The sequence below is a fragment of the Lagenorhynchus albirostris genome, chromosome 7 (assembly GCF_949774975.1).
Source record: "Lagenorhynchus albirostris chromosome 7, mLagAlb1.1, whole genome shotgun sequence".
Taxonomy (NCBI): Eukaryota; Metazoa; Chordata; class Mammalia; order Artiodactyla; family Delphinidae; genus Lagenorhynchus; species Lagenorhynchus albirostris.
The window spans coordinates 52,832,988-52,859,519 of record NC_083101.1 but is presented as its reverse complement, the minus strand read 5'-3'; the positions used below and the strand labels follow the sequence as shown (position 1 = coordinate 52,859,519).

Sequence of the window (26,532 nt, the reverse complement as noted above, 5' to 3'; positions counted from 1 at the left end):
TATCTATTTGAAAAATAGCAAAAATGACGATTTCTAGGCTCAAGAAGTTTACGCAAGGTAAGCCTGTGGGCCCCTAAGCCAAAAATGGGGGGGAGGTATTACGACGAAGAAAGAAGCGTTGTAATCACTGAATGGATTATTCACCAGTTCTGAGGTCTCAGTGGTCTGAAAGCCCATCATACTGATTTAGGTGTGATTATAGCTGAAGACAAGAACACAGCCTGAGAAAAGGACCTCCAAAATAACTGTGTGGTTGACCATTCTGTGATAACAACACAGCTCCAGCTTCATGGGTTAAAATGAATAAAGTACCAACCCATGTTTCTCATAACAGTTTGGGAATGAGAGTCCTGAAAATCCCGACGGGTTTTAGTGCTAATCCTACATTCGTATGTTCTATCTTTGACTTTAGCAGAGACCTCCAGTTAGCAACTTTAAGGCCTGTATCTTCAATCTGTCGACCTATGTCAAATAAACCCTATTTCATCCATGTGTGTTAATTCTGATTCAACATAATAAAGAATAATCACAGGGGCTTCCCTGGTGGCGCAGTGGTTGAGAGTCCGCCTGCCGATGCGGGGGATGTGGGTTCGTGCCCTGGTCCGGGAAGATCCCACATGCCGCGGAGCGGCTGGGCCCGTGAGCCATGGCCGCTGAGCCTGCGCGTCCAGAGCCTGTGCTCCGCAACGGGAGGGGCCACAACAGTGAGAGGCCCGCGTACCACACACACACACACACAAGAAAAAAAAAAAGAGGCTGGCACAGAGTGAGGATCCAATAAATGTTAGCTGTTTTATGTTGTTTTTATCTTAGAACTTTCTTTTTTTTTTGCGGTACGCGGGCCTCTCACTGCTGTGGCCTCAACCGTTGCGGAGCACAGGCTCCAGACGCACAGGCTCAGCGGCCATGGCTCACGGGCCCAGCCGCTCCGCGGCACGTGGGATCTTCCCGGCCCGGGGCACGAACCCACGTCCCCCGCATCGGCAGGCGGACTCTCACCCACTGCACCACCAGGGAAGCCCTTGGAACATTCTTGATTTATCCTTAACCAAATATGCTTTGCTCAGCGGCAATCCCAGGAGATGGGGTAGGGGGGTAGGGGGTGGGGGGATGGCTTAAAACTAGGCAGAAACTTGAGTCTTTGTCCCCCAAACTTGAACTCTTCAAAGGTACACCAAAGGCGTGTGTAAGAGATCTCAATATCTATGTTCCAAGGTAGATAAGAAAACAGCCATAATAATGTGCTGGGCTATTTTCCCTTTGAGGAAATGGTCCACTCGTTTAGAAATGTGCTCTGCCCCATAAATGTATATGAGGGAGGGAACTGCTAATCTTTCAGTTCCTCTCCAGAAGGAAGGCCTGGGCACCCAAGTCAGAGACATGCACACCTGATGAGGATTCCAGTCGCTGTCAAAGATGACCACGGTATCAGCTGCCTGGAGATTTAAGCCCAGGCCTCCAGCTCTCGTGCTCAGCAAGAAAATGAAATACTGGGACCCAGGTTCATTGAATTTCTTCAGCAAAGCAGCACGATCTTCAGACTTGGTGGTGCCTGAGGGGATAAGAAAAATAAATTTGACAATTAACTCCTGTCTGAAAATGTCACAGAGTTAGACAAAAAGGCCTACTTCCTTGAGAAACAGACTCAGACTCCTCTTAGTATTGGTGAGGAAATCCCCTAAGGTTTTTGCACTTTTGAAAGGAACTTTGAACATCTTGCAATTAAAAAAAAAAATTAGAGAGATAGTAAGAGACTTTTCTCTAAATAAGAAGGAATACTCTGTCTACTACTCATTGTTCCAAAATGTTGAAAAGAGTTTAAACATTCTGACTGGGCATCTGTGAAACTTACATATCCTATAACATTCTTATGTCAACCTAAAACTTGGTGGAAACATTTCCTGAATTTTTTTTTTTTGCGGTACGCGGGCCTCTCACCGTTGTGGCCTCTCCCGCTGCGGAGCACAGGCTCCGGACGCGCAGGCTCAGCGGCCATGGCTCACGGGCCCAGCCGCTCCACAGCATGTGGGATCCTCCCGGACCGGGGCACGAACCCGCATCCCCTGCATAGGCAGGCGGACCCTCAACCACCGCGCCACCAGGGAAGCCCCCTCTGAATTTATTTTTATGCTTGAAAACACCAAATAATTTAACACACACACACACGTGCCTAAAAGATTGATTATAATGGCTTAAAGCTACTTTGCCAATAGGCTTTAGAGTGAGGACTTGTTCATGCCCAAGAGAATGGAAACAAAAGTAAATCTATTTCTACTATATTTTACCATTCAGATGGCTACTGAGCATGATCCGGCTGGTAAAAACATAAAATGTGAATGGAATATTTTTATCCTTGTTAGCAAGACTTGAAGCCAAAATAACTCAAAAAAAAAAAAAAAGGAATCTCTCAGTTGGTTTCTCATGTTGACATTCTGCTCCGCTGAGTTATAAACTATAACCATACAAAGCAGCATGTAATACACCTGGCGATGGCTCACCCCATGGTATCTGATGAGACTCCGAAACAGTGAATAAGCAGAGAGTATGAAACCCCAGAGAATAGTACTCACTTTTAGGGCACCAAGGTACCCAGACTTGCATCCCAAATCAGCCCCTCAATCACATACAATGTATTTGTAATGTATTTACCTGGCCATTTCATGAACTGCATTGTGGAAAGGAAAAAAACCTACCATATTCCATCTGAATATATTTCACCAGAAAAGTGTAGCTGCAGAGTTCTGAAAAAGGTCTTAGGCTGTTGGGACATATATATGTATGTTACATGATAGTCCCTAACCACCTGTTGTACAAATATTATTTCTACATGGTGTTTTTTTTTTAACGATGAAAATATACTGAAAATTTATTTCAGAGCATTAAAACATCTAAGTGACTCCAGCTAATGGAATCGAGTTACTGTGGAGGTTCAAGTTCCCAAACATAGGGAGATCTGCTTTTCATATTAATAAAAACAGTAAGTACCCTCCTGAGGAGGGAAAAAGAACATTCCTGAATACAGCAAACGGGGATTAGAAACAAGGGGCTTTGGGAGTCCCCATTCAATGAAGCAATGTTCTTTAGAGCTCATTCTACTTTCCAAATCAGATTTCAAGTTTTGCAACCTGGTCAAATCCTGCAATGATGAATTGTAAGAATTTAGATTTGCGGGGAGGAACGTGAAATGTGTTTTGTTAAACAAGGTTTCAAACACGTGGTGCCCTTTTTTCTCTTATTTTCAGAATTGGCTTTCTGAGATCACCATAAACTATCTGCTCAGGATGCTAATGGAAGACACGTGCTGGTCTATCATGAACCCATTTTGCTACATCATTTGCCCAGGTGCAATGATTTTTTTAAAAAAATACTCACATAGATTACTGGTTCACATATTTACCCTCTGCCTTAAAGTGAAGGAAAAGCCAAAGAAACCAAAAAAAAAAAAAAAAGCAAACACTTCCAAAATGGGGAAAGACGGAGTTCCCAGAGATAATGGTATAGTCGTCCCTTTGTACCTATGGGCTGTGCATCATCCAGGGATTCAATCAACAGTGGATCAAAAGTACTCCAAATTCCAAATTAAGAATTCCAGAAAGTTCCGGAAAAGCATAATTTGAATTTGCCAAGCACCAGCAACTATTTACATAGCCTTTACATTGCATTAGGTATCATAAGTAATCTAGACATGATTTAAAGTATATGGGAGGATGCGCATAGATTGATTACACGTAAATACTACACTGGTTTTTTGGCTTGTTTGTTTGTTTTTTTAATTTTTGGCCATACTGCACGGCATGTGGAATCTTAGTTCCCCGACCAGGGATCAAACCTGCGCCCCCTGCATTGGAAGGCAGAGCCTTAACTATGGGACTGCCGGGGAAGTCCCACTACACTGTTTTATATCAGGGGCTTGAGCAGCTGCAGATTCTGGTATTTGTGGGGTTCCTGGAACCAAGCCCCCACCTTGGATACTGAGGGACGAGGGACCAACTGTGTCTATTTTCTGACATCAGGGTACAAAAACTGTGCATCTATATACTAAGAGGGTAGAAGTTCACTTTTGATCCACTGAACTGAAAAATAATCAGTTAACAATTACATGCATTAAGATATAAATAAAACGAATTAGTGGATACGCCTACTTGGGATGAAATAACACTAAATGAAAAATAAAGCACTGAAAAACAAAAGGGATATCAAAATTATCTGGTCAAAAGAGTTTTTAGGCCCTATGCTAGACACTTCAAGCAAACAGACGGACCATATTATCTGGTGTGTATTTAAATCATATATGTAGCTTGGAACTTGACACATTATAAAGCCAGGAAAAAATACGATTGAATAACTTTTCATGCAAAGCTATGGCATTTCTTATTACAAGGTTCAGAATTTGCTGGGTTACCATTTCCATTAGTCAAAGGTTCTCCAAGCCAAGATCTCTGCTGTTCATCAGCAATCTTTGGGACATTGTTCAAGGAGAGTCAAACTACCGTGTCAGGGTTTAGCCCCAGCCAAAGAAATGCTGTTTGTAGGTGGGCACAGGATTTAAAGTGTATCAAGTCCATGTTCTTATAGGCTTTAATGTAGAACATAACCAAGCATACAATTAATAATAAGGGCAACTGTGATGAAAACTGCAGATTTTGCCAGAAGGAACACACTGCCTGGCTTTCATGATTAGTCACTTTAACTTAGTTTCAGCTGCTTTTGGAAAATGTTGTCTTCTGGGATGTAACTTCATCACTTGCTCTCACTCAAAAATCATTTCCGGTGAAAACAAAGACTATAATGGAATCGTAGTTAAATCTATTCATGCAACCATAATCTCTGCAGAAAAAAATCTACTTAACTGTCATCAAATTTTTTTTCCCCTGAGGTCAAAAATCTGGGACATCAAATTCAGCAATGAAAATCTGAAGTCATTTTAACAACTGGGTTAAGAGGGTGGGACAGCTGGCAGTGTGTGTACCAATTTATCCATGTGTATGTCGACTGTTTGCCATCAATTCTCTCTAACCCCAGAACAAATGGCTGCTGTTTCTTCCAGGTAGAAGCCCATGCAGCCTTCTCGATGGCATCTGTAACACTTATTGGAACCTGTTTACTTGCCTCCTCCAACCTAACGGTAAGGCCTTTGATGGTAGGATCAGTGAGCAGCACATTCTCTTGAAATGGCCTGGTCATTTTCAATCAACCAACTTACAATTTTTGAATTCAGTTCAAAATCAGTCTTCAAATGTCTCTAGGAAAGTAAGCTGCATTTTCAGAGATGGAATAAATCTTGCTGGATTGGCTAAAACTGATTCTAAACTAATTTCGAATCAGAGACATCTAAGTTAGAACATGATGTCACCATTTGCTTCATGTGTAACCTATGACAAGTTAACTCATCTCTCTAAACCTCTGTTTTCACATCTATTAAATGGGATCATATTCGTACCTGGTAAGAAGGGGATAACAGAAGCTTGTTTGTTGAGAAAATTAAATTAATAATGCTCATGAAGTGCTTAGCCTGGCATCCCACATGTAGTAGGTCTTCCATAAACATTAGCTTTTATGACTATTATGATTATAACAATAAGGACAGCAACCAACAGAATATTAAAGACGCTCTCTCGGGACTTCCCTGGTGGCGCAGTGGTTAAGAATCCGCCTGCCAATGCAGGGGACACGGGGTTGAGCCCTGCTCCGGGAAGATCCCACATGCCGTGGAGCAACTAAGCCCGTGCACCACAACTACTGAGCCTGCGCGCTAGAGCCCACGAGCCACAACTACTGAAGCCCGGGCGCCTAGAATCCGAGATTGGCAACAAGAGAAGCCACTGCAATCAGAAGCCTGTGCACCGCAACGAAGAGTAGCCCTCGGTCGCAGCAACTAGACAAAGCCCGTGCACCGCAACGGAGACCCAACGCAGCCAAAACATTTTTAAAAATTAAATAAAAATAAAGACACTCTCTCAAGCTGGTAAGAACACATTAGAGAGATTTGTTTCAAGGAAATCACTTCTTGCCAGTTTCCCAGACTCGAACATTCCAAGGTCACAGTCCCAAGAGAGCTGAGATTCCAAACGAAATGCCACAGAATAGTAAACAACAGTTCTACAGGACACCTGTGGGGGGGCTGTACATCCAGGGAAAATAGAGCTGGCCGCCGCCCCCCTCGCTCAAGCAGCAGTGAAGGAGGGCTTGCCTTTCAAAGGAAGAATGCTGACAGAAGGCTGAACTTACCCCTCACAGAGAGGGAGGAACCAATGCATCAGGTCAGAAGATGAGACACAAGGCAGATTTGCCAAAAGACAGACTGTGGCTGACGTAACTGTGTCATGAATTCAGAATTAACATTGACTTAACCATTCCTCTGTTTTCAGTGACTTTAAGGAGGAGAGGCAAAAAGATTTAAAAAAAATCAAGTCTGTCAGAGGTATAATTAATTTAAAAGTTAATAAGGCCCTAAGAGGTACACCATATAGAGAATTCACTTAAAAACTCAAGTAAGAGAACATATGGCAGGTCCGAGGTTGGTAAATATCCAGTCATATCTAATTCACGGCAAAAGGGGGAGAAAATGTTGGATTGAAAATAAAACAACACCTTTTAATGGAACATAAACTTTAAATTTCCCATTTGACGATAACTTGAATATTGCATTGGATAAAAGTTGGTGCTCGTAACACCATGCAGGAATTCAACACCAGCCGGGCTATACATCAGCTCCTATCCCCACTTACTACTCTTTGAAAATGTTACCCCTGCCATGGTATGAAAATCTTGATACCTTTAATCTCTGAAATGCTAGAGCTGCCGCCCCAATCATATAGCAATTTAGGGAGTATCCCTAAATTCCTACTTTCTTCCATTCATATTTTCTGACTAATTTTTTAAGGACATGGTATTTAAATTTCACTCTTAAAATCAGGCCAATACTCTACACAGTTGGCAAAATCCAGGAAACAGGGAAGCCCTATCTCTTAACGTGGCATGTAGATATGTTCTATTTCGAAAAAGAGAGAAGCTTTAACGATAGATATAATCTTAAATGAACTACAACAGTGTCACTGAAGAAAGGAGTCATAGCCTTTATCCACTTAAAATATGCCTTCACAGAGAAAGCTAAAGGCTTATCAAAATATTCTATATGGTGCACAGGTAACAGACAAGCCTAAGGGCAAGGAGAGTTTTTCAATTTTAGTTTAGTTTGGCTTAATTTAATTGTGGTACTTATCAGTGATCCTAAGTCCATTTGTATTGGTTTGTACGTGGGATAAACAGCAGCACAAATGATTTCAGCTTATTTTAAGCTGGAGGATATAAAGATTGCTCTCTAGAGAAGCTGCACCCCACCCTGCTAGTTAAATCTTCAAGAATTTTACTGCTCCTTTTGGGGGAGACTGGAATTCGATCTGAGCGCCCATGATCCCTGCACTCTGGGTTGTGTGGCTTCAGAGCCTAATTCCTTACACACTTACCATCAAGGCGCAGGTAAAGGAAGTTCCGAAAAGCAAAGTAATCCTCCATGATGGTCATGAGAGACGTCATCTGGCAGAAAAGCAGCACGCGGTGATTAGTCGCTCTCAATTTTGGCAGAATACGATCAAGTAGCTCAAACTTTCCTGAGGCCCGATACAGCTCAGCCCTGAACCCAGAAATGCAAAACAAGAAGACAGTATTACTGCTGTCTTCTTGAAGGATCCAGTAGAGCTTTGCTTTTCATATAGTGCCTTGTGCATAGGACACATTCAATAAATAACTACAGAATGAATGGATGGATGAATGAATGAGTGAATGAGTACCCACTCCGAAGCAGCTGAGACTATTGCATGGAAAAAATAAACTATATTTCTAGAAAACCCATAAAAAGTATATTATATACTCTAGGTATGATGACAGTTTCTAGAAAGAAAAGGAAACCTAATACTTGGACTCTCTCAACTCTCCCTCCCTCTCTCTGTCTTTCCTACACATGCATATATGTATATGTTGTTATTTCCTTAAATCCCTAACTTATTAAGTACATAAAATTACTAATTTAGGGCACTTAAGATTCATTGAAATACTTACTGAGCACCTACTACGTGCCAAGCACACTGCTGGGCATGTGTATGAGCAAAATAGAATCCCTGCCTTCCAAATGGGTAATTAACAACTCGTGATAAGTCCTAAAAAGAAAAATAGCAAGTTGCTATGAGCGCTCATAGCAACATGTGACATCTTCTTTACATTAGAGCAGTGCTTGGCCAAACATCAGCCCCTGGACTGCTGTCTGTTTTTGTAAATAAAGTTTTATTGGAACACAGCCAGGCTCACTCATTTCTGTTTGCCTATGGACCGCTTTCAAGCTACCATGGCAAAGTTGAGCAGGTGCAACAGAGACTTTTTGGCCAGCAAAGGTGCAAACATTTGAGATTTGGCCCTTTGCAGAAAAGAATTTGGCAGCCACTGGTTTAGAACATCAAAGGTGACCCGCTAAAGAGCTAACAGTTTAGCTAAAACCTGAAATAAGCAAAAGGCAGCCAGGTGAAAAAGGTGGGCTTAGGATTGGAGAGGAGGAGATTCCAGGAAGCGGAAAGAGTATGTGCAAAGGCCCTGAGGAGTAAAAGAGCCTGGTGAGTCTAAAGAATTGAAAAAATGGTGTGTGTGGCTTAAGTTGGGGGGCAGAGAGGGATGCTGGGAGATGAGAGCAGAGACGAAGAAGGTGGGAGGGGGGACAGATCCTGTAGGGTTCTATTAGTTTTAGTTTTAAGTGCAACAGAAAGCCAATGATGGGTTTTAAACGGGGGTGACGAGATATGACATCTTTTTAAAAGATCACCATGTACACAGTGAAGAATGGATTGGGGAAGGGACACAATCCTGGCTTACACAGAAATTCACATTAAAAAACACGATGATAGAGTGCTGTCAGATAGAGAAGAATGTTAGTGAGTTAGAGTTCTTCTCCTCCACAAGAAACCACTCTCCTCTTTATCAACAGGGATGTGTCATATTATTAAAACTTAGTTGTAGGGGTGATGTTGTTGGGAAAACTCCCCAGTGCATGTGCAGTCTAGTCTATGATACTGAAACGTATCATTGGTAGTTGATTTTATGACACACAGAACAGACATTTTCAAGTGTAAGTCTTCCCAACATCCATCGCCTACTGTGAGACTGTCCTCCAAACACCCCCTGAGGCCATGTTTTCAATATGCAAAACCCTGGCCAACCTGATGGCACCCGGAGTGAACAAAGGACCGAGAGAAAAGGAGAAAAGGAGAGACAAAGGAGAGCAACACAGTCTGCCCTTGGGATCCAAGAATTGACCCCTTTATCCTAATAATAAAAATTTCCCTGGTGCCGCACAAGCAAAACAGAGACTTTCTATTAATGCAACCTTCGGTTTTGTTGTGTTGCAGGCATGCACCTCTTCAATGTCCACTGCTACTGAAAAATTATTTCTTATACAGACCATAGGCTAACAAATTACTGTCAAGCTGTATATACGCATAGCAGATGAGACATTTTCCTCTCATACACGATAATGTTGAATATCAACTTGAGACTTCCTATGGTAAACTCGCTTTGAGCTCAAGCTACACTCTTGGTTATAAGAACCCTTGGAAGCTCTGACAACGTTTTTAGAACACTAGGACACTGTTAAGTCTATTAAAGGAGATCTATGTCCTTTGAATAGCCACTTGCTCAAGGCATGTAGTAATTTATGCCAGTAAAGTAAAAGGGAATGCTGATATCATTTTGGTTAACAACTTCTGTACCCTCTGCTGAGGAGAGAGGAGGGCTGAGGGGGCTGCCAGTTATGTATTTGTGTGATAGGAAACACTTCAGAGAGAAAAGTTAGGGAGGACCAACAAACTATGTTTTGGAAGGAAAAAAAATTAAGATTTACCCATTGATGACCCCATTTGAATAGCCCAGGTGTTCAGCAAAGGATTCCTTTAAAAGAGAGAGAAGAAAATGATTCTCAAAAACGGATCTGTAATTATTAACTTAATGATTATTCTATTAGTGAGGTCATCCTATCTATTTCTAGAGCACAGTTAAATAAGATAATGAATAAGTAAGAAAACACTCGTTATACAAGGAACCAGAAACTCAAAGTCTTTGAATTCAGACTATAGTTCTGCCAGAAACGTATGCCGTAAGTCTGCAAGTCTCTAGACTCTCATACTGAGATGATAGGGCTAGTTCACTCATCAAACAGTGATTAAGTGTTGACTGGCCCAGGGCTGTGGTAGGCAGGTACTGGGAATCCAGAAAAAAATGAAGTAGCTACCCCAAGGAGCTTAGAGTCTAGACTAGAGGAAGAGCTTCGTACAAGCAAATCAAGATTAATATATACACATAAATACACTGTGGAAATAGTTAACAGTAAAAGTAATGATTATTTATGTACTACATACTGTAAATCTTAGTTTGGTGGAATCCTAACATCCCTTCCATACTGTGCTTTTCTGTATTATAAATAAGGCTCTAAATGTATACCACCCCTCAGGTGACCGGCTTCCACTTTTAAAACACAGAACTTAATTACAGAATTCCCTCCTCACTGATTCTGTGGAAGAAATAAGTTGCTGTTCTCCATGTGACTTTCGCATTCCTTCCTTATGGGAAGGGAGACCATCTGTGGGGAGGAGAGCACGTCACACCTTCACATTAACCACCAGCTGTCTCCCTTCTCTGCTCCCCTTCCTTCCCAGATCACTGAAGCTTTCCACCAAGGGGACCAGATCCTCCCTTTGGGCTTTGCTCCCAAACATGCTCATCATTTATGGCAGGCCCAGCCCCTCCGGATGCTGCCCTGCCGGCAAAATTAACGCCAGTGGACCTCAGCTAAAAACCCTACCCTGACTCCAAGCCTACCCTTTCGTCTCTACAGGTGCCATTCCTGACTAGAAATTTGGGTCTCATCCATCTCTCAGATGGTATGTGTTGATAGATGGTGATAAGGTCAGGTATCGGCAGCATTTTAAAACCACTGCTTTCATTTCTCTGGTTTGAAGATCCCCAGGGAGGCAGTGAGCCCAATCCAGAGACCAGGTTTCTAGTATGAAGTAGTATGAACAAAGGGTGTGTAAGCAAACAAAACGAAGACAAAAGCACAACGCACACACCGTCTCTGGTTCACAAGTGTGATACCTTTGCAAATAACTGTGGGTCTCATTGCCAGGAATGTGCTCCTAAAAGTTTTTTACATTAAAAAAATTGCAAATCAAAGTCTCTCTTTCTATTGACTGCTACTTAAAATGTCAATGTGCAGGCAAAGGAGGACATGTTACTTGGACCTAGCTTCTTTGATTCCCCCCTTCCCTCCCCAGGTGCTCCAGATAGAAGCTTGACAACCTCTCCCTTCCTGACACGGCCCAGTGTGTCTCAGAGGTTCATCTTGGTACGATAACCAAAATGAAGTTAAGACTGACACCTAATTTTCATAATTTCTAAGTCCTCAAACTCCTCTATACTTTTACAAAGTAAATATCTTAAAGTTATTTTTAGGACAAATAAGATAGTGGGTGACAGGTTGACCTGACATGACCCCGATCATTTTCATCAATAGATCTTTTTTTTTTTTTGTGGCTCCTCCCATCCAACATGTACCCCCCACTAACTCATGGATACCTTACAGCCCATGTATCACATTATTGGTTTACCAGACACTTCATACGTTATTTTTTTTTAAAGTTTATCCTCCTGCCAGTCCTATAATCTATTACCATCTGATGACAAGTCAAGTACTTATGAGTGACTTACACCAAGTCACAGTCAAAAGTGACCTGGGGTATAGACTTATTACCACACAGTGGATTCTCCCACGATGTGTCTAAACAGGCTTGTTGGTGGGACCTTCCCATCCCTCCCTTTCTTCCTTCTTTCTTTTCTTCCTTCCTTCCTTCCATCCATCCTTCCTTCCTTTTACTGTTGTCATTTGACTTATATCGAGGGCCTTTTACTCTCTCTATGAAGGAAGGGTTGCCTGTCCCTGAGGCAATAACAGTGTCAGGAGTTTTTCTAATTTCCCACCATAGGTGGGATAGGACTCCAGGACAGGGACAGAGGTGCGATATATACTGTCACCTAACAAGCACGATTACCAAAAAGAAGGAAGAAAAAAATAATCTTCAAAGTCAAGAATATTTCAGTCTCATTTCCAGGAATATGCTCCTGAAAGTTAAATTCCTAGAACCTTCTATGTATTTATTTGTTAATAAGCGGGTGCCAACACGGAGACTGCAGTGACTTGCCCCATGCCTCCTCCTCATCTGTAGTGGAAAGTAAGCAGTGCCCTGGCAAGTAACTGTCGCCAGGACCATATGCATCTGCGGCAACACTGAAAAGTGGAGGCTACAATTGTGGCTCCTTTTCCTTCCTGCTCAAGTCATCGGCTCATACTGGGGTGAAATTGTCAACTTTAGGAAACTCATTCGTATGTAGTGAACAGGGCAGAATATGTCCTCTCCCCTAAAAATAGCATCCTAGAGACCAGAGCCTCAGGATAAAAGCCTGTATCTACACTGTCATGAGAGAGGCCAGAAAGGAAAAAATACAAATCTAAGTCACAGAGTAAAGTCAGTGACTTTTACAGAGAACATCCTTCTGTTCAACGGGTATAAATACATTATTTTAATATTTTCCACAGCATCCTTCTGAGGAAGCTGGATGTATTTATCATTATCTTCCATTTCGGAGCTCCTACTATAACAAGGCAAATCACAGCACCTACCCAAACCCACATAATGAGCCGTAGCTTACAGCATTTTCTCACTACTTGAAACTCCTGGTTATAAAATTCCAGATGCGCAAGTGTCTGGTGCCAATGAGAATCCGTAACTAGAAAATTCATGTTTGTTAATTCTGCTCTTCAAGCTATCAGACCATGTTGTTTCAACTTCCACATGTTTTAACGCTCTTTTATTTTTTATTAAAAAAATTGTCTGCATAGTATTAGTAGGAATAGCACAGTAAGGATCAGGGTCACGACAGAGAACGCAGACTTACCTCAATGTGCTGAAACATATATGGGTGATTGCAGATTTTTCTCAACTGCATGATAGTGTTCATAAGTGTCTTAGCGCCTCCTTTCCCCTAAGAACAAGTAGAGGAGAGTGAAAATAGAAGTTATTAATTGATCAGGTATTTCCCATTTAAAAAAAAATAGGCTTCTATAGAAACAGCAAAGGGCCATAGGTCTTCTCGGTAACCTACACCTCCTGTGGTCCAAAGTTCCTGTTACTATTACATAGTTGTTTCTGAATTAGATATAACATCTTCCTTGTGACTAACTTATCCTTGAGGAGGGAATTATGCCCAGTGGATGGCTTTGAGAAATAACTGTCTATTCGCTAGGATTCACAGCTGTCTATTCCCTAGAACATGGAACAGATGCCCAGAGAATGAAACTGGGTTGTGAAACCTTCTATAATGCCACCACACCCTTAGGCAGCTATATTCTGTGCAGAACTGACACGAGCATAGCGAACTATTTTGGTGATACGAACACCAAGATGGTGTTCGTTTCTAACTGCTCCTATGCAGTTTGCAGGTAAGAGGCTAAGAGATTTTCTTAGGCAGCAACAATAGCTCCAGAAAAAGCCCAGTAATTTGCTTCTACAAATCAGCATTAGCAGGGATGTTTCCTAGGAGTATCCAGTGTCACAGCCCCAAGAAGATATACATGACAGCACCTTGAGTTGCAACATCTTCCGCAACGTACCTTCTTATCTTTCTCCGAACCGTCTGTGAGGAGGATCCCTTTGGCTTGCATATGGCGATACAGAATCTTCTGCAGAGCTGACATGTCACACTTGATCACATATTCAACCTGGGGAAAAAGAACAGTAAGTAGAGCGGGAGAGAGAAGGTGCCTGTTCTAAGAAGACTGTTGAGACATGGCTGCTGGTGGCACTCCTGGAACCACAAAGGTATCTCTCTTGCCCCCCTCTTGGATTCATGGAGGAGGTGGGGTGGGGTGGTGGTAGTGATGGAGAGGACCACAGTCGTCACTACTAAAGGTACCATTATACTGTAGAGACCTTCAAAAGGCTGTATGTCAATCACCACTGACACTAGGGTCATGTTTTCGGAAATTTCTTGACTTGTTCCATATTTGAGAGAAAGAGAGAGAGGCTGGCAAACTGTTCAAATTCAAAGATGTTCCACACAGAGTATTTTCTTTTCTATTTTTTTTATAGTATTTCCTCTGCTTCCCACCTATACCTCCTTTCCTATGAACAGAACAGTTTTAGGAAAAACAGTGCTTGGCCAATAACCTCTGATTTTCTTTGGAAAACACATTTTTTTTTTTTTTTTTTGCGGTACACGGGACTCTCACTGCTGTGGCCTCTTCCATTGCGGAGCACAGGCTCCGGACACGCAGGCTCAGCGGCCATGGTTCACGGGCCCAGCCGCTCCGCGGCATGTGGGATCTTCCCGGACTGGGGCACGAACCCGTGTCCCCTGCATCGGCAGGCGGACTCCCAACCACTGCGCCACCAGGGAAGCCCGGAAAACATTTTTTAAATGGTCCTAGGTGGCTACCCCCAATACCGATCTGAAAAGGAGATTCATGAGAGCCCTAGGTTGACTATATGTAATTACCCTCTGCTTTTGAAGGATGAGAGGGTCCTACCCTAGTGAGGATAACAGGCAAAGGAGAGGAATTAATCCACAATTGGATGCAACTTTAGGACCATATTCTTTAGAGGCAAGGCCGCATGTGCTTCCATTTTGAAATAACAGAAAAATCCAATTTAAAACAGTGAAAGGGAATTCATGTGCCGGTGGTTTCACACACACCTGCAATACTTCTCGCACGCTCCTAATGCACACAATCTGCCTTGATTATTTCCTATTATTGTTTTTCTTTATTAAAAAAAATCCCCAGAATACAAATGTGAAATTTTCATAATAAACATCAGATTAATGCCTAGAAATCTGCAGAATGTGATTAAAAGCAAATCAGCAAGCTGCCTAATGTTTAACAAACTGATTAAAAATGATCAGGTTATTTTCAGCTCTGAGGGCCAGGGCGAGGAGGTCACAGATGAAGAGAAGTTGAATATTCATTCGATTGTTGCTTTAGAAGGAACCCGTCAGGCCAGCCAGAACCGCAACTAATAGCCTTTTGCTACTCGTTTTGATGCACCATATCAGATTAGAGAAAGGTGGACTCTTCTGCAGAAAAGTTAAGAAAGGCAAGTGACCTGCCATAGACTTGTTTTAGTTTTTAATGACTTTCTTGGCCAGGGTGGAAAAAACATCTCCAAGCTTAATAAATAAGGATGCACCATTAGTACAGGCTTTGTGCTCCACAGACTTGATGCTGCATGTTTTTAAAGTACTTCGGCTTTTTCAAGCGCTGTTAACTCTCCACGAAACTTGATGACGGTGTAGAAGAATGTTAAACAACTTCAGACTTTAACAAGCATAATGATAAAAATGACACCAAGGGCTAGTATTATTGAGTTCTTTCTATGGACCAGGCCCCGTGCAAAAATGCTTTATGTGCCCTCTCCCATTTCACTACACAAGAGCTGTAGGGGAGTTACATTTAGTGGTGTTCCAGTTTTATAGATAAGGAACCTGAGCATCAGAAAGGTTAAGTGACTGGGTTGAAACGACGCAGCTATTTAATGGTGCAGTTAGGATCGAACCAGACTCGACTTCCTTAAGCTCTATGCTGAGGATGACCACGGAGACTTTTAGGTTTCGCAGTTCTGCCCTGATGGTTCACCTTCACCTGGGCCTCCCTGCCAGCCAGCTTGTGCACACTTTCCTGAATGTGGAAAGGAGGGCTGAGGCTTGCTCGTGAGTGCGTTAGGAGACAGAAGAACCAGAATGAGGGACTGGACCCTCAACCTCCTTCCCATCAGTTAGCTGCTGCTAAGAGCTGGAGGGGAGGGAGTTTGGGAAGCAGGAGGCATGCACGATGATGCCATGCAGAGAGGGATGTCAAACACCCCCAGAGGGGCCAAGTCAGCGGAGAAGCGAGCTCAACCCTAGAACCTGATGGCTGCTGTAGGAAGGCGATGTTCTCCCCAGCCCTCCTCCCAAGCACCATTAGGGGGTACCAGAAGCTAGTTTGATACACATCATCAAAATCACCATCCTAAGTTTCATGACGATATTTTACGTTTGCTCCCTGTAACCTCCCAAACAAGTCCAAGCTGTTTTGTTTGTCTTTGTACTTTTCCCCAGGCCTGGGCTGAGGGTCCTTAGTCTTAGGGCTTCCTTTCCAAATTTTACTCTCCCCGAGGGCTCTTTGAAAGATCTTCCCCAATCACATCTATCAGCCAAAGTCAATCTTCCTTTTCATTTCCCGCAAAGAAGGGGTCATTAAACTTTTTCGATGGCAGTTCCTTACCAGGAAGACACGCTAAAGCGCCTCTTCCCAATACACGCCCATATATTTAACTATGAATTATACGCACGCGCGGACATTAATGTCTCAAAACACAAGTTACCTTTCGGACAGGGGTCAATGTTAAAGGCAGCTGATTTATATCTACATTTTAAGAGGACAATTTGATGACATCTAATTTTTGGGGTTATAATGGGGCTGGTGAAAACCCACACTAGGAACAGGAGAGGTGGCAGGACTGCTCTTTTCCTACCGTCCATCTGTGCTTACGTCATCCGTCTTGTTTTCAACCTGCAATTCTTTGCAGAATCTTTTAAAGCCCTTCATTCATTCTGAGGGTCGGGGGTGTCAGTTTAGTTAAAATGAGATCATCCTAAAATCCTTTTATCTGGATATGGGGAAACCCGCAATGCTCACAGTAGGCAGAAAGCGCAGGAACCAGGCTGTGACGGGGAGCGGATATCTGATGCCCCAGGTGGAGGTGCTTCCCGTCACACTCCCGCCCGGGACAACCGATACAGTCTAAGCAAGGTATCCTGACTTTCTGATGTGCATACACACCACACGGGTACCAGTGTCCATCTGTATGTTAAATTAATAAAGCTTAATTTTTTTTATTTTTAAGAGAAAAAGTAATATAAATGGAAGCTCTAAAATCTTCTTCGCACACCTCAGTGGATTACTAGTAAGCACCTCCCCACATACTCACACACACCCGCTTGTGTGCTCTGGGGACCCCTGTCCTAAAACACTTGAATGCCTGGATCCTTCCTCCTGATGGGGTGGATGATGCTGCCTTTCATCGTCATGCCATTGTTCAGTGACATCTCACACCATGCCTCCAATTTCTGGTACAGCTCCTGCACCTTCCAGCCCCACCCAAGGGCAGTGCAGTGCACAGAGCAAGCCATCAGAGCTATGCATTGAGAAAAGGGCAGACTGAAGAATTCTAAAGCAGACATGCAGACTGACAGTGGCAAGGCGAGGAAAGTCTTTGTAATCATCGCGCCATCTCAAACTCTGTTGGGTCTGGGTCACCTCCAAAAAACACGATGGTCCCTGATTAGAGCATGAATTTGAAAGTTCCTCAAAATATGCTGGTGTTGAAGGAAATAAAATCTATGACTCTTTAATAGGGATGATTCTCCCAACACGTTAGGCTTATGAGAGCCACTGGGACTATTATTTTCAAATTATATGTAAAATTGGGGTGTCAGCCTCATGGACATGACAGTTATCTCCTAAGACTCCATATGTTAGTAATGATCAAATCGGTCCCTTCAGGGAGCTAAACTGGGGGGTTATATTGGCCCAGACTCTCCTCCCATATAACCCTGTAAAAGTTTTCAACCTTTATTCATAGTTTCTCCCTAAACACTATTCCTCACTTATAATTTCCCTTCCAAAAGGAGGTATTATTAGACCAATAAATCCAGACTACGGTGTGTGATATATTACCACTTTGTCAATTGAGATTTCCAAGATTAAATTTATGCAAGTCCCAGGTTCTAGAATCTATGGCAAGAGAGGAACAAAGTGATGATTAATTACATCAAGCATTCTAAATTTTTATATAATGAATATAAAAGCTGCCCATCTAAACAATGCTTTTTCGTGGTTTTATACAGATTATATCAAAATCAGGGTCGATTTTAGGTAGGTCAACCTCTAGTTAATCTCAGACATTGTATATATATTTTAGTATATTTAGACACACACACACACACACACACACACACACACACACACACAGCCAATGGCAAGTACAGTTGGTTCTTAATTATACAAAGGGGAAAGTCAGCACAGACAACTTCAAATGGGAGCTAAATCGAAAAATCAATTTTTCTTTAGCTTAAGTTAGGTTTTATGTAATCCCTTTTCCATGAACTGCCCTTCTTCCGTAAGTGTAAGGAATGGATCTTATGCCAGTAGCTTGGTGGTGGTGTTGGGAGGGGCCTGGAGACAGTATATTCTCTTGCTCATTAGGCGTTTCATTAGACTCATTAAGTCATTAAATACTCATTGATTAAAACTAATTTTTATTAAATACTCATTCATTAAAACTAATTTTTCTATGAAGCAGAACTGCATTTATCAAACTGTGGCCCTTCTATGCCTGCTTTGGTATCATCTGAGGAAATACAGACTCCTGAGGTCACTCCCACTATACTGAACAGAATTACTGGGGCTAGGGCTGGTACTTTGTATTTTTAAGAGTTTCTCTATCTGAAAACTCAACAATAAGAAAAGAAATAATTGGGAAAAAAATTGGCCAAAGATTTAAGTACCACTTCATCAAAGAAGACCTATGAATGCCAAATAAACACATGAAGACGAGTCACAAGATATCAGCACACAATTATTGAAATGGCCAACAGTGCTAAAAACTGAAAATATCAAGTGTTGAGGAGAATGTGGAGGAACTGGAATGCTCATACATTGCTGGCAGGACTACAAAATGGTTCAGACTCCTTAGAAAACCATTCGGAAGTTTCTTATAAAGTTATGTGTACATTTACCATATGACCAAGCAAGCCCACTCCTAGATATTTACTAAAATGAAATGAAAACCTATGTTCACACAAAAACCTATACACAAATGTTCATAGCAGACTTATGCATAACCATCAAAAACTAGAAACAACCCAAATTTCCTTCAGTTAAATGGATAAACAAACTCTGGTGCATCAATATAACAGAATATTATTCAACAATAAAAATGAACCAATTAATGATACATCCAACACCTTGGATGTATCTCAAATTCATTACACTAAATGAGAAACCAGATGCAAAACGTCTGATGAGACGCATTGTCTGATTCCCTTCATACAACATTCTGGAACAGGCAAAACTACAGGGATGGAGAACAAATTAGCAGTTGCATGAGGCTAAGGGTAGAGGGAGAGTTTGACTAAAAAGTGAGAGCACTAGGAAATTTTTGGTCAGGGGGACTGGGAGACAGAATTGTTCTGTATTTTGATTGTGGGTAGAGTTAACGTAGCTATGTATTTGTCAAAACTCAGAACTATAACACCAAAAAGAGTGAATTTTATTATACGTAAATTAGAAAATAAAATGGAAATCCACTTCCCTGATTCTTTTTCATGAAAACATTTGAGCATCACTTCCATAAAATATTTAGCCTTTTCCTGCCATCGGCCACAATTCCTTTCTAGATTCCTTATGCAGCCTGAGAAAGACATATATGTTGTTTGTGGCTACAAGCAGATGGTGGCGGAAGAAAGCTCCTTATCCCCAAGGATGACACTTAAATGGCCAATCTTCCCCAGATTAAAAAAATCCTAACAAGGTAGAAAGAGCAAAGAGTGAAAACTGGCCAAACCACATCAATAACAGCTACATACACATGTCAAGTGATCAGTTCCCCTATTCGCCATGAAAAGGTTATGGGGACAGAGACGGGGCAGGAACACAGAAAGTGCCAGGACCAGAGAACACCGAGAAAGAACTTGAAGTGAACAGGGAAGCAGAACCAGAAGTCAGCAACAGAAACGGCAGTGCGAGTAGAAAGTAAGGACTCTGGTGGTAGCGGCTGTCACCAGTTGAGCCCTGACCACGTGCCAGGCATAGTGTTACGAGTACTGCATCCATTCAATCCTCTTCTGTGAAGCAGGTATTGTCTATTTGCCAGTTCATTGATGAGAACACTGACACCCACTGGGTTAAGAGACTTGCCCAAGCTCACATAGCTAGTATGAGACGGAGAATGCAGTGGGGACCCAGGTCCACTCTGACGGGCAGAGCCCATGACTTCCACTCCACCAAGTTGCCTCCAGGTAAAGGTAGTTATCCACAGATAATTCAGTCATATGTTGGAGACAGTGCGGGTTCCGTTCCAGACCAACAAAAGAAAGGGAATATGGTAATCAAAAAATACTTTATTGCTAAAAAATGCTAACTATCATCTGAGCCTTCAGTGAGTCATCATCTTTTTGCAATGGTACATCCAAGATCACTGATCACAGATCACCGTAACACATAAAACAATAATGAAAAGCCTTGAAATATTGCGAGAATTACCAAAACGTGACACGTAGACATGAAATTAGCATATGCCGAAAAATGGTGCTGACAGACTTGCTCAACGCAGGGTTGCCACAAACCTTCAATTTGGGGGGAAAAAACATGGTATCTATGAAGGACAATGAAGCAAAGTGCAATAAAATGAGGTATGCCTGTATATCACACACAGGGTGTTTAACATACCTCCAATATAAAAATATGGATATTAAACAGTACATGTGTACTTTACGTCGGAAACATGCTCTTGAAAATCTAATCTGAGATTTTTTAAAATTTATCAATACTCAGGAAGTTTTCTTGTGAAAAGAGCTGTGAAATAAACATTTTAGTAAAGCAAAGAATCCTTTGTGATATAACCAATCACCCCATAATCCTTATGCTGCAAAAGTTTGGATTTTTTTTGCGGTACGCGGGCCTCTCACTGTTGTGGCCTCTCCTGTTGCGGAGCACAGGCTCCGGACGCGCAGGCTCAGCGGCCATGGCTCACGAGCCCAGCCGCTCCGTGGCATGTGGGATCCTTCTGGACCGGGGCATGAACCCGTGTCCCCTGCACTGGCAGGCAGACTCTCAACCACTGCACCACAAGGGAAGCCCAAAAGTTTGGATTTTAATACAATGGATTTTCTTAAAACAGGGCATACTTTCAACTTGTAATGTGTTTTTAAAATATCTATCTATATTAGCCATTCAGGACTGGCTAATACAGAGTAATGAGTAACAAGATTAAGAAGTTTTATGGAATGAATAAATGAAGAACTTCAGTTAATTGCCTTTTATTTTATAGCTCTTCTAAAGAAACAAAAGGAAGTATGGGACAAATTAAAATCTTTAACATTCCATCTCTATAACTTGCAGGATCTCAGTAACATTCAAGGCAGCCACATGACCACTGTACCCATTCCCCAGCTTATTCTGTAACTAAAGTCCATACTGAATAGAAAGGGGGTTACCCAAAGATGCCAAGACCACACGAAGTCAAAGAAATATCAACGGCATTCAATCCCCAAGATGCATTCACTAGCAAAATAAAATACTCAGATATTTAGGTTGTTGCTGGGATAAGCATGGTGTAAGAACCGTGTTAACATTTAATTTTTTTTCCAACTGCTAATGAATAGGGGCTTAGGGATCAAAATTCTCTCTTAGCAAAGTGATCAACTTTGTATACTATCTTGCCAATCCCACTTAAAACTGGGCAGGATGAACCACTCTGTTCAAGAAATAGAGTCATTAAAACACAATGATGCAAAACACACATTTCACAATTGGCTCCCCTAAAGAGAAAACGCACATCAAACTATCTCATGCAACAAACAGTGCACAATGCCAAACAATCTATCTTTTAAGAGAATGAAACGTAGAACTCCAGTGTGTGCGGTTCCAAACTATGATCAAAAACATATTAAACCAAAACCCAAATCCAACCCCAAAATGTGGAGCTAAGGGCTCAAAAGACATTCTAAAGCACTGAAAAATCAGTGTCCAAAAAGTCATCTGAAAAATATTTCTTAAAATGTTCACGGGAACTTAAATTAGATGATGCGTCTGTAATTTGCAGGAACCCTAGTTTTCACTTACTATCAGAACCATGACATCCCAAGCATCCAATAGTAAACACATTACCGGGAAACCTGGCAAATGTTTACCAAGTCCCTTGGTACTGATACAAGCCCCAAACTCAAAGGCTTATGTGGCTCAAAGCAGAACATTTCTATGGCGCCCGCAAGAGTGAACTCAACGAGGTTAGTAAAAAGAAAAAATCTAAAGTTAAAACAGAATGTTAATTCATGTAATGTTAAGTGAATGTAAGTTAAAGCTAAAATGTAATGAGACTTAATGAATTTGGTTATTTTTTAAAATCTGCCCCCAAACTTTTGGAAACCAAGATGAAATGCTAAAATTTCCCTTCTCTCTCTACATTAAATCTAGCTTCCATCTAACAAAAAAAAATCCTTTAAGATATTTCCCAGTTACCTGGAACTAAAATACATGCCTGCTGTTTCCGAAACACAATTTCAGGGGCAGGTAGTCCAAATGTATTGGCAGGGGAAGAAACCACAACTTTTGAATTTGCAACATACTTTTTCTGGAAGCTGGGATTCAACTTCTTTCTTCAGTCTCCTCAGTAAAAATGGTCTCAACACCTTATGCAGACGCCTGATGATCAATATAGTTTCTTCTTCATTTAAGTCCACCTATAAGAGAACCTTAGATGAATTTGATCTTTTGCTTTTTTTAAAAAAAAGATCTCTCATGCAATGACTCTTCATGTTACATTTATTATTGGTTTCAATATATGATTGAAATTTTATGTGCGTTAAGGCTAGGTTTATACCCATCATGTACACCTCAGAATGCTGTTCCCACCTTCCTACCAGGTGGTAACAGAACAGCCTCTAAATGGGTGTCTTGGTCTGAATGCTGAGTTTTGTAGAAAACGGCCCAGAGCCATCAGTTTTAGATCAGGAGTGTTAACAGCTCAGAATTTTATGGGATATGATTGCAGTAAGGGCTGACTAAAGGCTGAGGTAGAACACGAGTAAAAGGGCAAGAGTTAATGCGTTCTTCCTTCAAACGGAAGCATTAAGTTAGGCTCTTAACTTTGATTGTCTCAGATGCAGAAACATACCAAGGGAACAGGGCCTGAACCTGAAAAGAACAAGAGTGGATCCAGGTTACATCGGTGGCTTTCTAAGCCCCTCTACCTGCATCCTCCTTTGCTCTGCTCTGATCTTGTTCAAGTTCAGTCCTGTTTATAGATAACTCCTTCGCTTTCTCTTTCACCTTCCTCTATTCACCTCTAGGGGGCAGAGCTGATTGACGTTACCTTCTCCAAATGGGCAAGCCCGTGAATTCCTAACAAAAGGCTAATGTACCTGTGACATCTCAAAATTAAAGGGCCAAATAGTTCCAACATAAATTTCCCTGAAGCATTTTAAGTGGCTTTTCGTTCCTATAGTGGAAGGAACGATAATAAGAAATTTGAAAATGGCTACTCCAGGGTTTGAGGAGTTATTTATATACACACAAGACAGGCTTACATAAAACCTGAAAACACTGTGTAAAGAAAATTAGTATAAACCAGTTCGGTTTTACATACAAGCTCTTAATGTGGAAATGGTTTAAAGGGAAGCCCAAGTTTCTAACAAGGAAATATTTCTTTTTAAGGTTTATATTCGGTTGGTTGAGTTGTGGTTAAATAGATTGAACAAATATCTCTGCATTTATCCTCCTTGTGGCCTGTAGCAGTTAAGCACTCCACCAGCCAGAAACACCCTCTGTTGGCCTGGTTAACACACTGGCAAAAGACAATGGGATTAGGACACCCTAGATCCTAGATCTTACATCCATTATTAGATCCATTTTCTTTGGATGGAAAAATATCCCTGGAGTGAGAACATACACATCCACTGACTGGCTTCCTGATACTTTCCAACACTGTAAACCACCCTATGGGTTTTCTGTGGCTCTAGTGTTCTCAGCTTTAGGTCTTTTCATTTCATTTCATTGTAATGCAGTGGGAAAAACAAAAGTTAGGCCAGTACCCTCTCTCCAGTCATGGCAAATGGAGCATTAAACCACTGCTCAAATGTGCTGCAGCTCTTAAAAATCGTGGGAAGGAGGAAGTTGAGGAGGGCCCAGAGCTCCGGGAGCTTATTCTGCAGGGGGGTCCCGGTCAAGAGGATCCTTCTGGGGGCCACGTAGTGAGTGTTCAGGACCTGAGTCAGCTTGCAGTGGTGATTCTTCATTCGGTGGCCTTCGTCCACTATCATGTATTTCCACCGAATCTATAACACAAGAGGAAGGACCAACATGCGGTGAACAAGGGAAAACACAACTACTTCTAAGAGGCGAGTGGTGATGTGGAAAACCAAAGAACTCATGCTTGGTAAAAGCTATGACATGAGATTCCTTAGCATAAAAGAATCTTAACAGTCTATTTCCCATACCTGACAGATCATCGTGCACTATGTAGTAATGGAATGGACTGATAGAATGTGATTCCAAATTACCCTTTCACAGAGACGGAAACTTGGGCCCAGAATGAAATGGTTGGGCCAGAATTAGCTCCTGTGTCTCCCCATCCAATACTCCTTCTATTAATGTTATGTCATGTCAGCTATGCCGGATTTAATGGCTCTGTTACCTCTGCTCCTACTAAGTACAGAATATAGCTCCTCACTTGAAGCACAGGTTAATGACTGATTTCTCCAAGATGGCGTCAGCAGGCACCTGCAGCGGAAGTACTCTGGCTTCGTGCCCTTTTTCTATTGCCTTGCCTGACTACTACCTTCAGGGTTTGGCTCATGGTTTTTTTTTTGTTAATTTTTTTTTTTTAATTTGAACTTAGTTGCTAACATTTAAAAATTGGAACATTTCACATAAAAATCTGGACATCCAGCTTCTTTTAAAACGTTAGAAGATCTGGCAACCCGGACTCTCTTAGTTCATACATACTCCTTACCTGCCAGGTCTAGGACCCCAATTTCAAGATGTCTAAAATGAAAGGAGAGACTTACTGGCAGAGAGGGCAGTGCTAAAATAGCATTCCTCTGTTTATGCCAAAACTTCAGAATTAAACACAATATATTCCACCAGCATAACTATCACTTCAAAAATTAAAAATGTGACCATATGTCACGATCTTCCTTCCTAAGTCTACACACAGTCCCCCTCCCCTCTCACATGTGACCCTTCAGCCCTCTCCAAGGTCATTGTTTCTCAAAGTGAGAACAATGAGGAATATCCCACTAAGCCTATCCATTCCCCACAAAACAGTGGCAATGGCCAAGAAAAGCATCTGGTGCTCAGATGTCCCTGGATCCCGCTGCAAAGCTCTTAGAGAGGAGGGAGACGGCAAAGCGTTCTGTAAAGTCCTCTCCTTCCTCATTAGAAGCACCAGTGAAGTCCCGGGAAAAGGAATAAAATCATCAGTCAGGCTGGGATGTTCGGGTAAAAGAAACTCCCAGAGTTTTAAAATTTTTTTTCCTTCCTCTGCTACCTCTAAGAAAATTGCTTAAGAATAATTAAAGTTGTACGATCAATTGTCCCAAAGTTACCAATAGCGTGAAAAGAGGCCAGGAGATAAAAATGTATTTAAGTCAACATTCTAAATCTACTTCCCCACCTAACTTAGCTTCTGAAATAATAAACAAGGAATCAGAGGCCTATGATTTTGCTGTCGGGTCTACTACTAATTAGGTCTTGCACTCAGAAAAAAATGACTACCCCTTTCTAGAGCTTCATTTCTCCAGTGACAAATAAAAGCAACACACCTCGTTACCAGGCGTCTCTGATGAATTTTGAAATACATAGGCAGAAGACATGATATGAATTTTCTTTAAGGGATCTCAAATGTACAAACACATTCCCACAGTTATATTGAAAACACGTCATTCCTGACACCACCAAATTCATCTTGGAGCGTGAGGAAGAGGAACACAGCATTGTTGCTGGTGCCGTCTCAAGGATTAAACAAACCTTCCCTGGGAGCCCATTTCCTCTATGTTATTTCCTAGGAGGCCATGAACAGAACTCTGTTCCCAGGGCAAAGGTTTAATGCAGAGATAGAACAGACCCCAGAAACAGTGATTCTGTTCGATTCTGACCATAACTTAGTTTCAGATTATAGTGCTTTCAAAACACCACAGGGTAAAAGAAATTACTAAAGGAAAAAAAATTAAGTTTTCATGCTTCCTCTATGACAGAAACTCCTCCTATCATTCTACATGAATATATTAGGACACAAGATGATATAAATGGAGAAAAAAATTCTATTTTTTGGCTAAAGGACAACTTAGGACATACAAATTAGCAGACATGTAGGTCACAGGTAGAAAACGACTCTTTCCCGGCTCCAAATAGTCACAGAAAGAGCCCAGAGTAATTCAAACAATAATAGCCCATTATTTCACCAGGAAAAACATAAAACAGGAATAGCACAAAAACTGCAGCTGGGATAAATGTTCATATGGAGAAGACCATATGGAGAAATGCCTACTCATCTCTGGAGAGACAAAGACATAAGAGAAATGACGTTACGCTGCTGACAATATCCCAGGGCAACAAAAACAATTATTTCTTCCATAAGCACGACGTTCAGGGCTGTTGGAGAGACAAAAAGAGTTGAAGGA

General features: G+C 41.7%; 1 protein-coding gene across 4 annotated transcripts in view; it reads right to left on the bottom strand.

Moving 5' to 3' along the window:
* Positions 1 to 26,532, bottom strand: part of SMARCA2 (SWI/SNF related, matrix associated, actin dependent regulator of chromatin, subfamily a, member 2) — a 172,936-nt gene that overhangs the window by 77,075 nt on the left and 69,329 nt on the right. For all 4 annotated transcript variants that reach the window (XR_009541587.1, XM_060155018.1, XM_060155017.1 and 1 more), the window contains exons 18-24: positions 23,944 to 24,186; positions 22,480 to 22,593; positions 13,706 to 13,813; positions 12,991 to 13,077; positions 9,884 to 9,930; positions 7,467 to 7,633; positions 1,389 to 1,552 (exon numbers count right to left, since the gene is read on the bottom strand). Coding sequence is in view for 3 of the 4 variants with exons in the window: in XM_060155018.1 (XP_060011001.1) it covers positions 1,389 to 1,552; positions 7,467 to 7,633; positions 9,884 to 9,930; positions 12,991 to 13,077; positions 13,706 to 13,813; positions 22,480 to 22,593; positions 23,944 to 24,186 (930 nt within the window). In the remaining variant the exon portion in view is untranslated. The remainder of the gene's footprint in view (positions 1 to 1,388; positions 1,553 to 7,466; positions 7,634 to 9,883; positions 9,931 to 12,990; positions 13,078 to 13,705; positions 13,814 to 22,479; positions 22,594 to 23,943; positions 24,187 to 26,532) is intronic.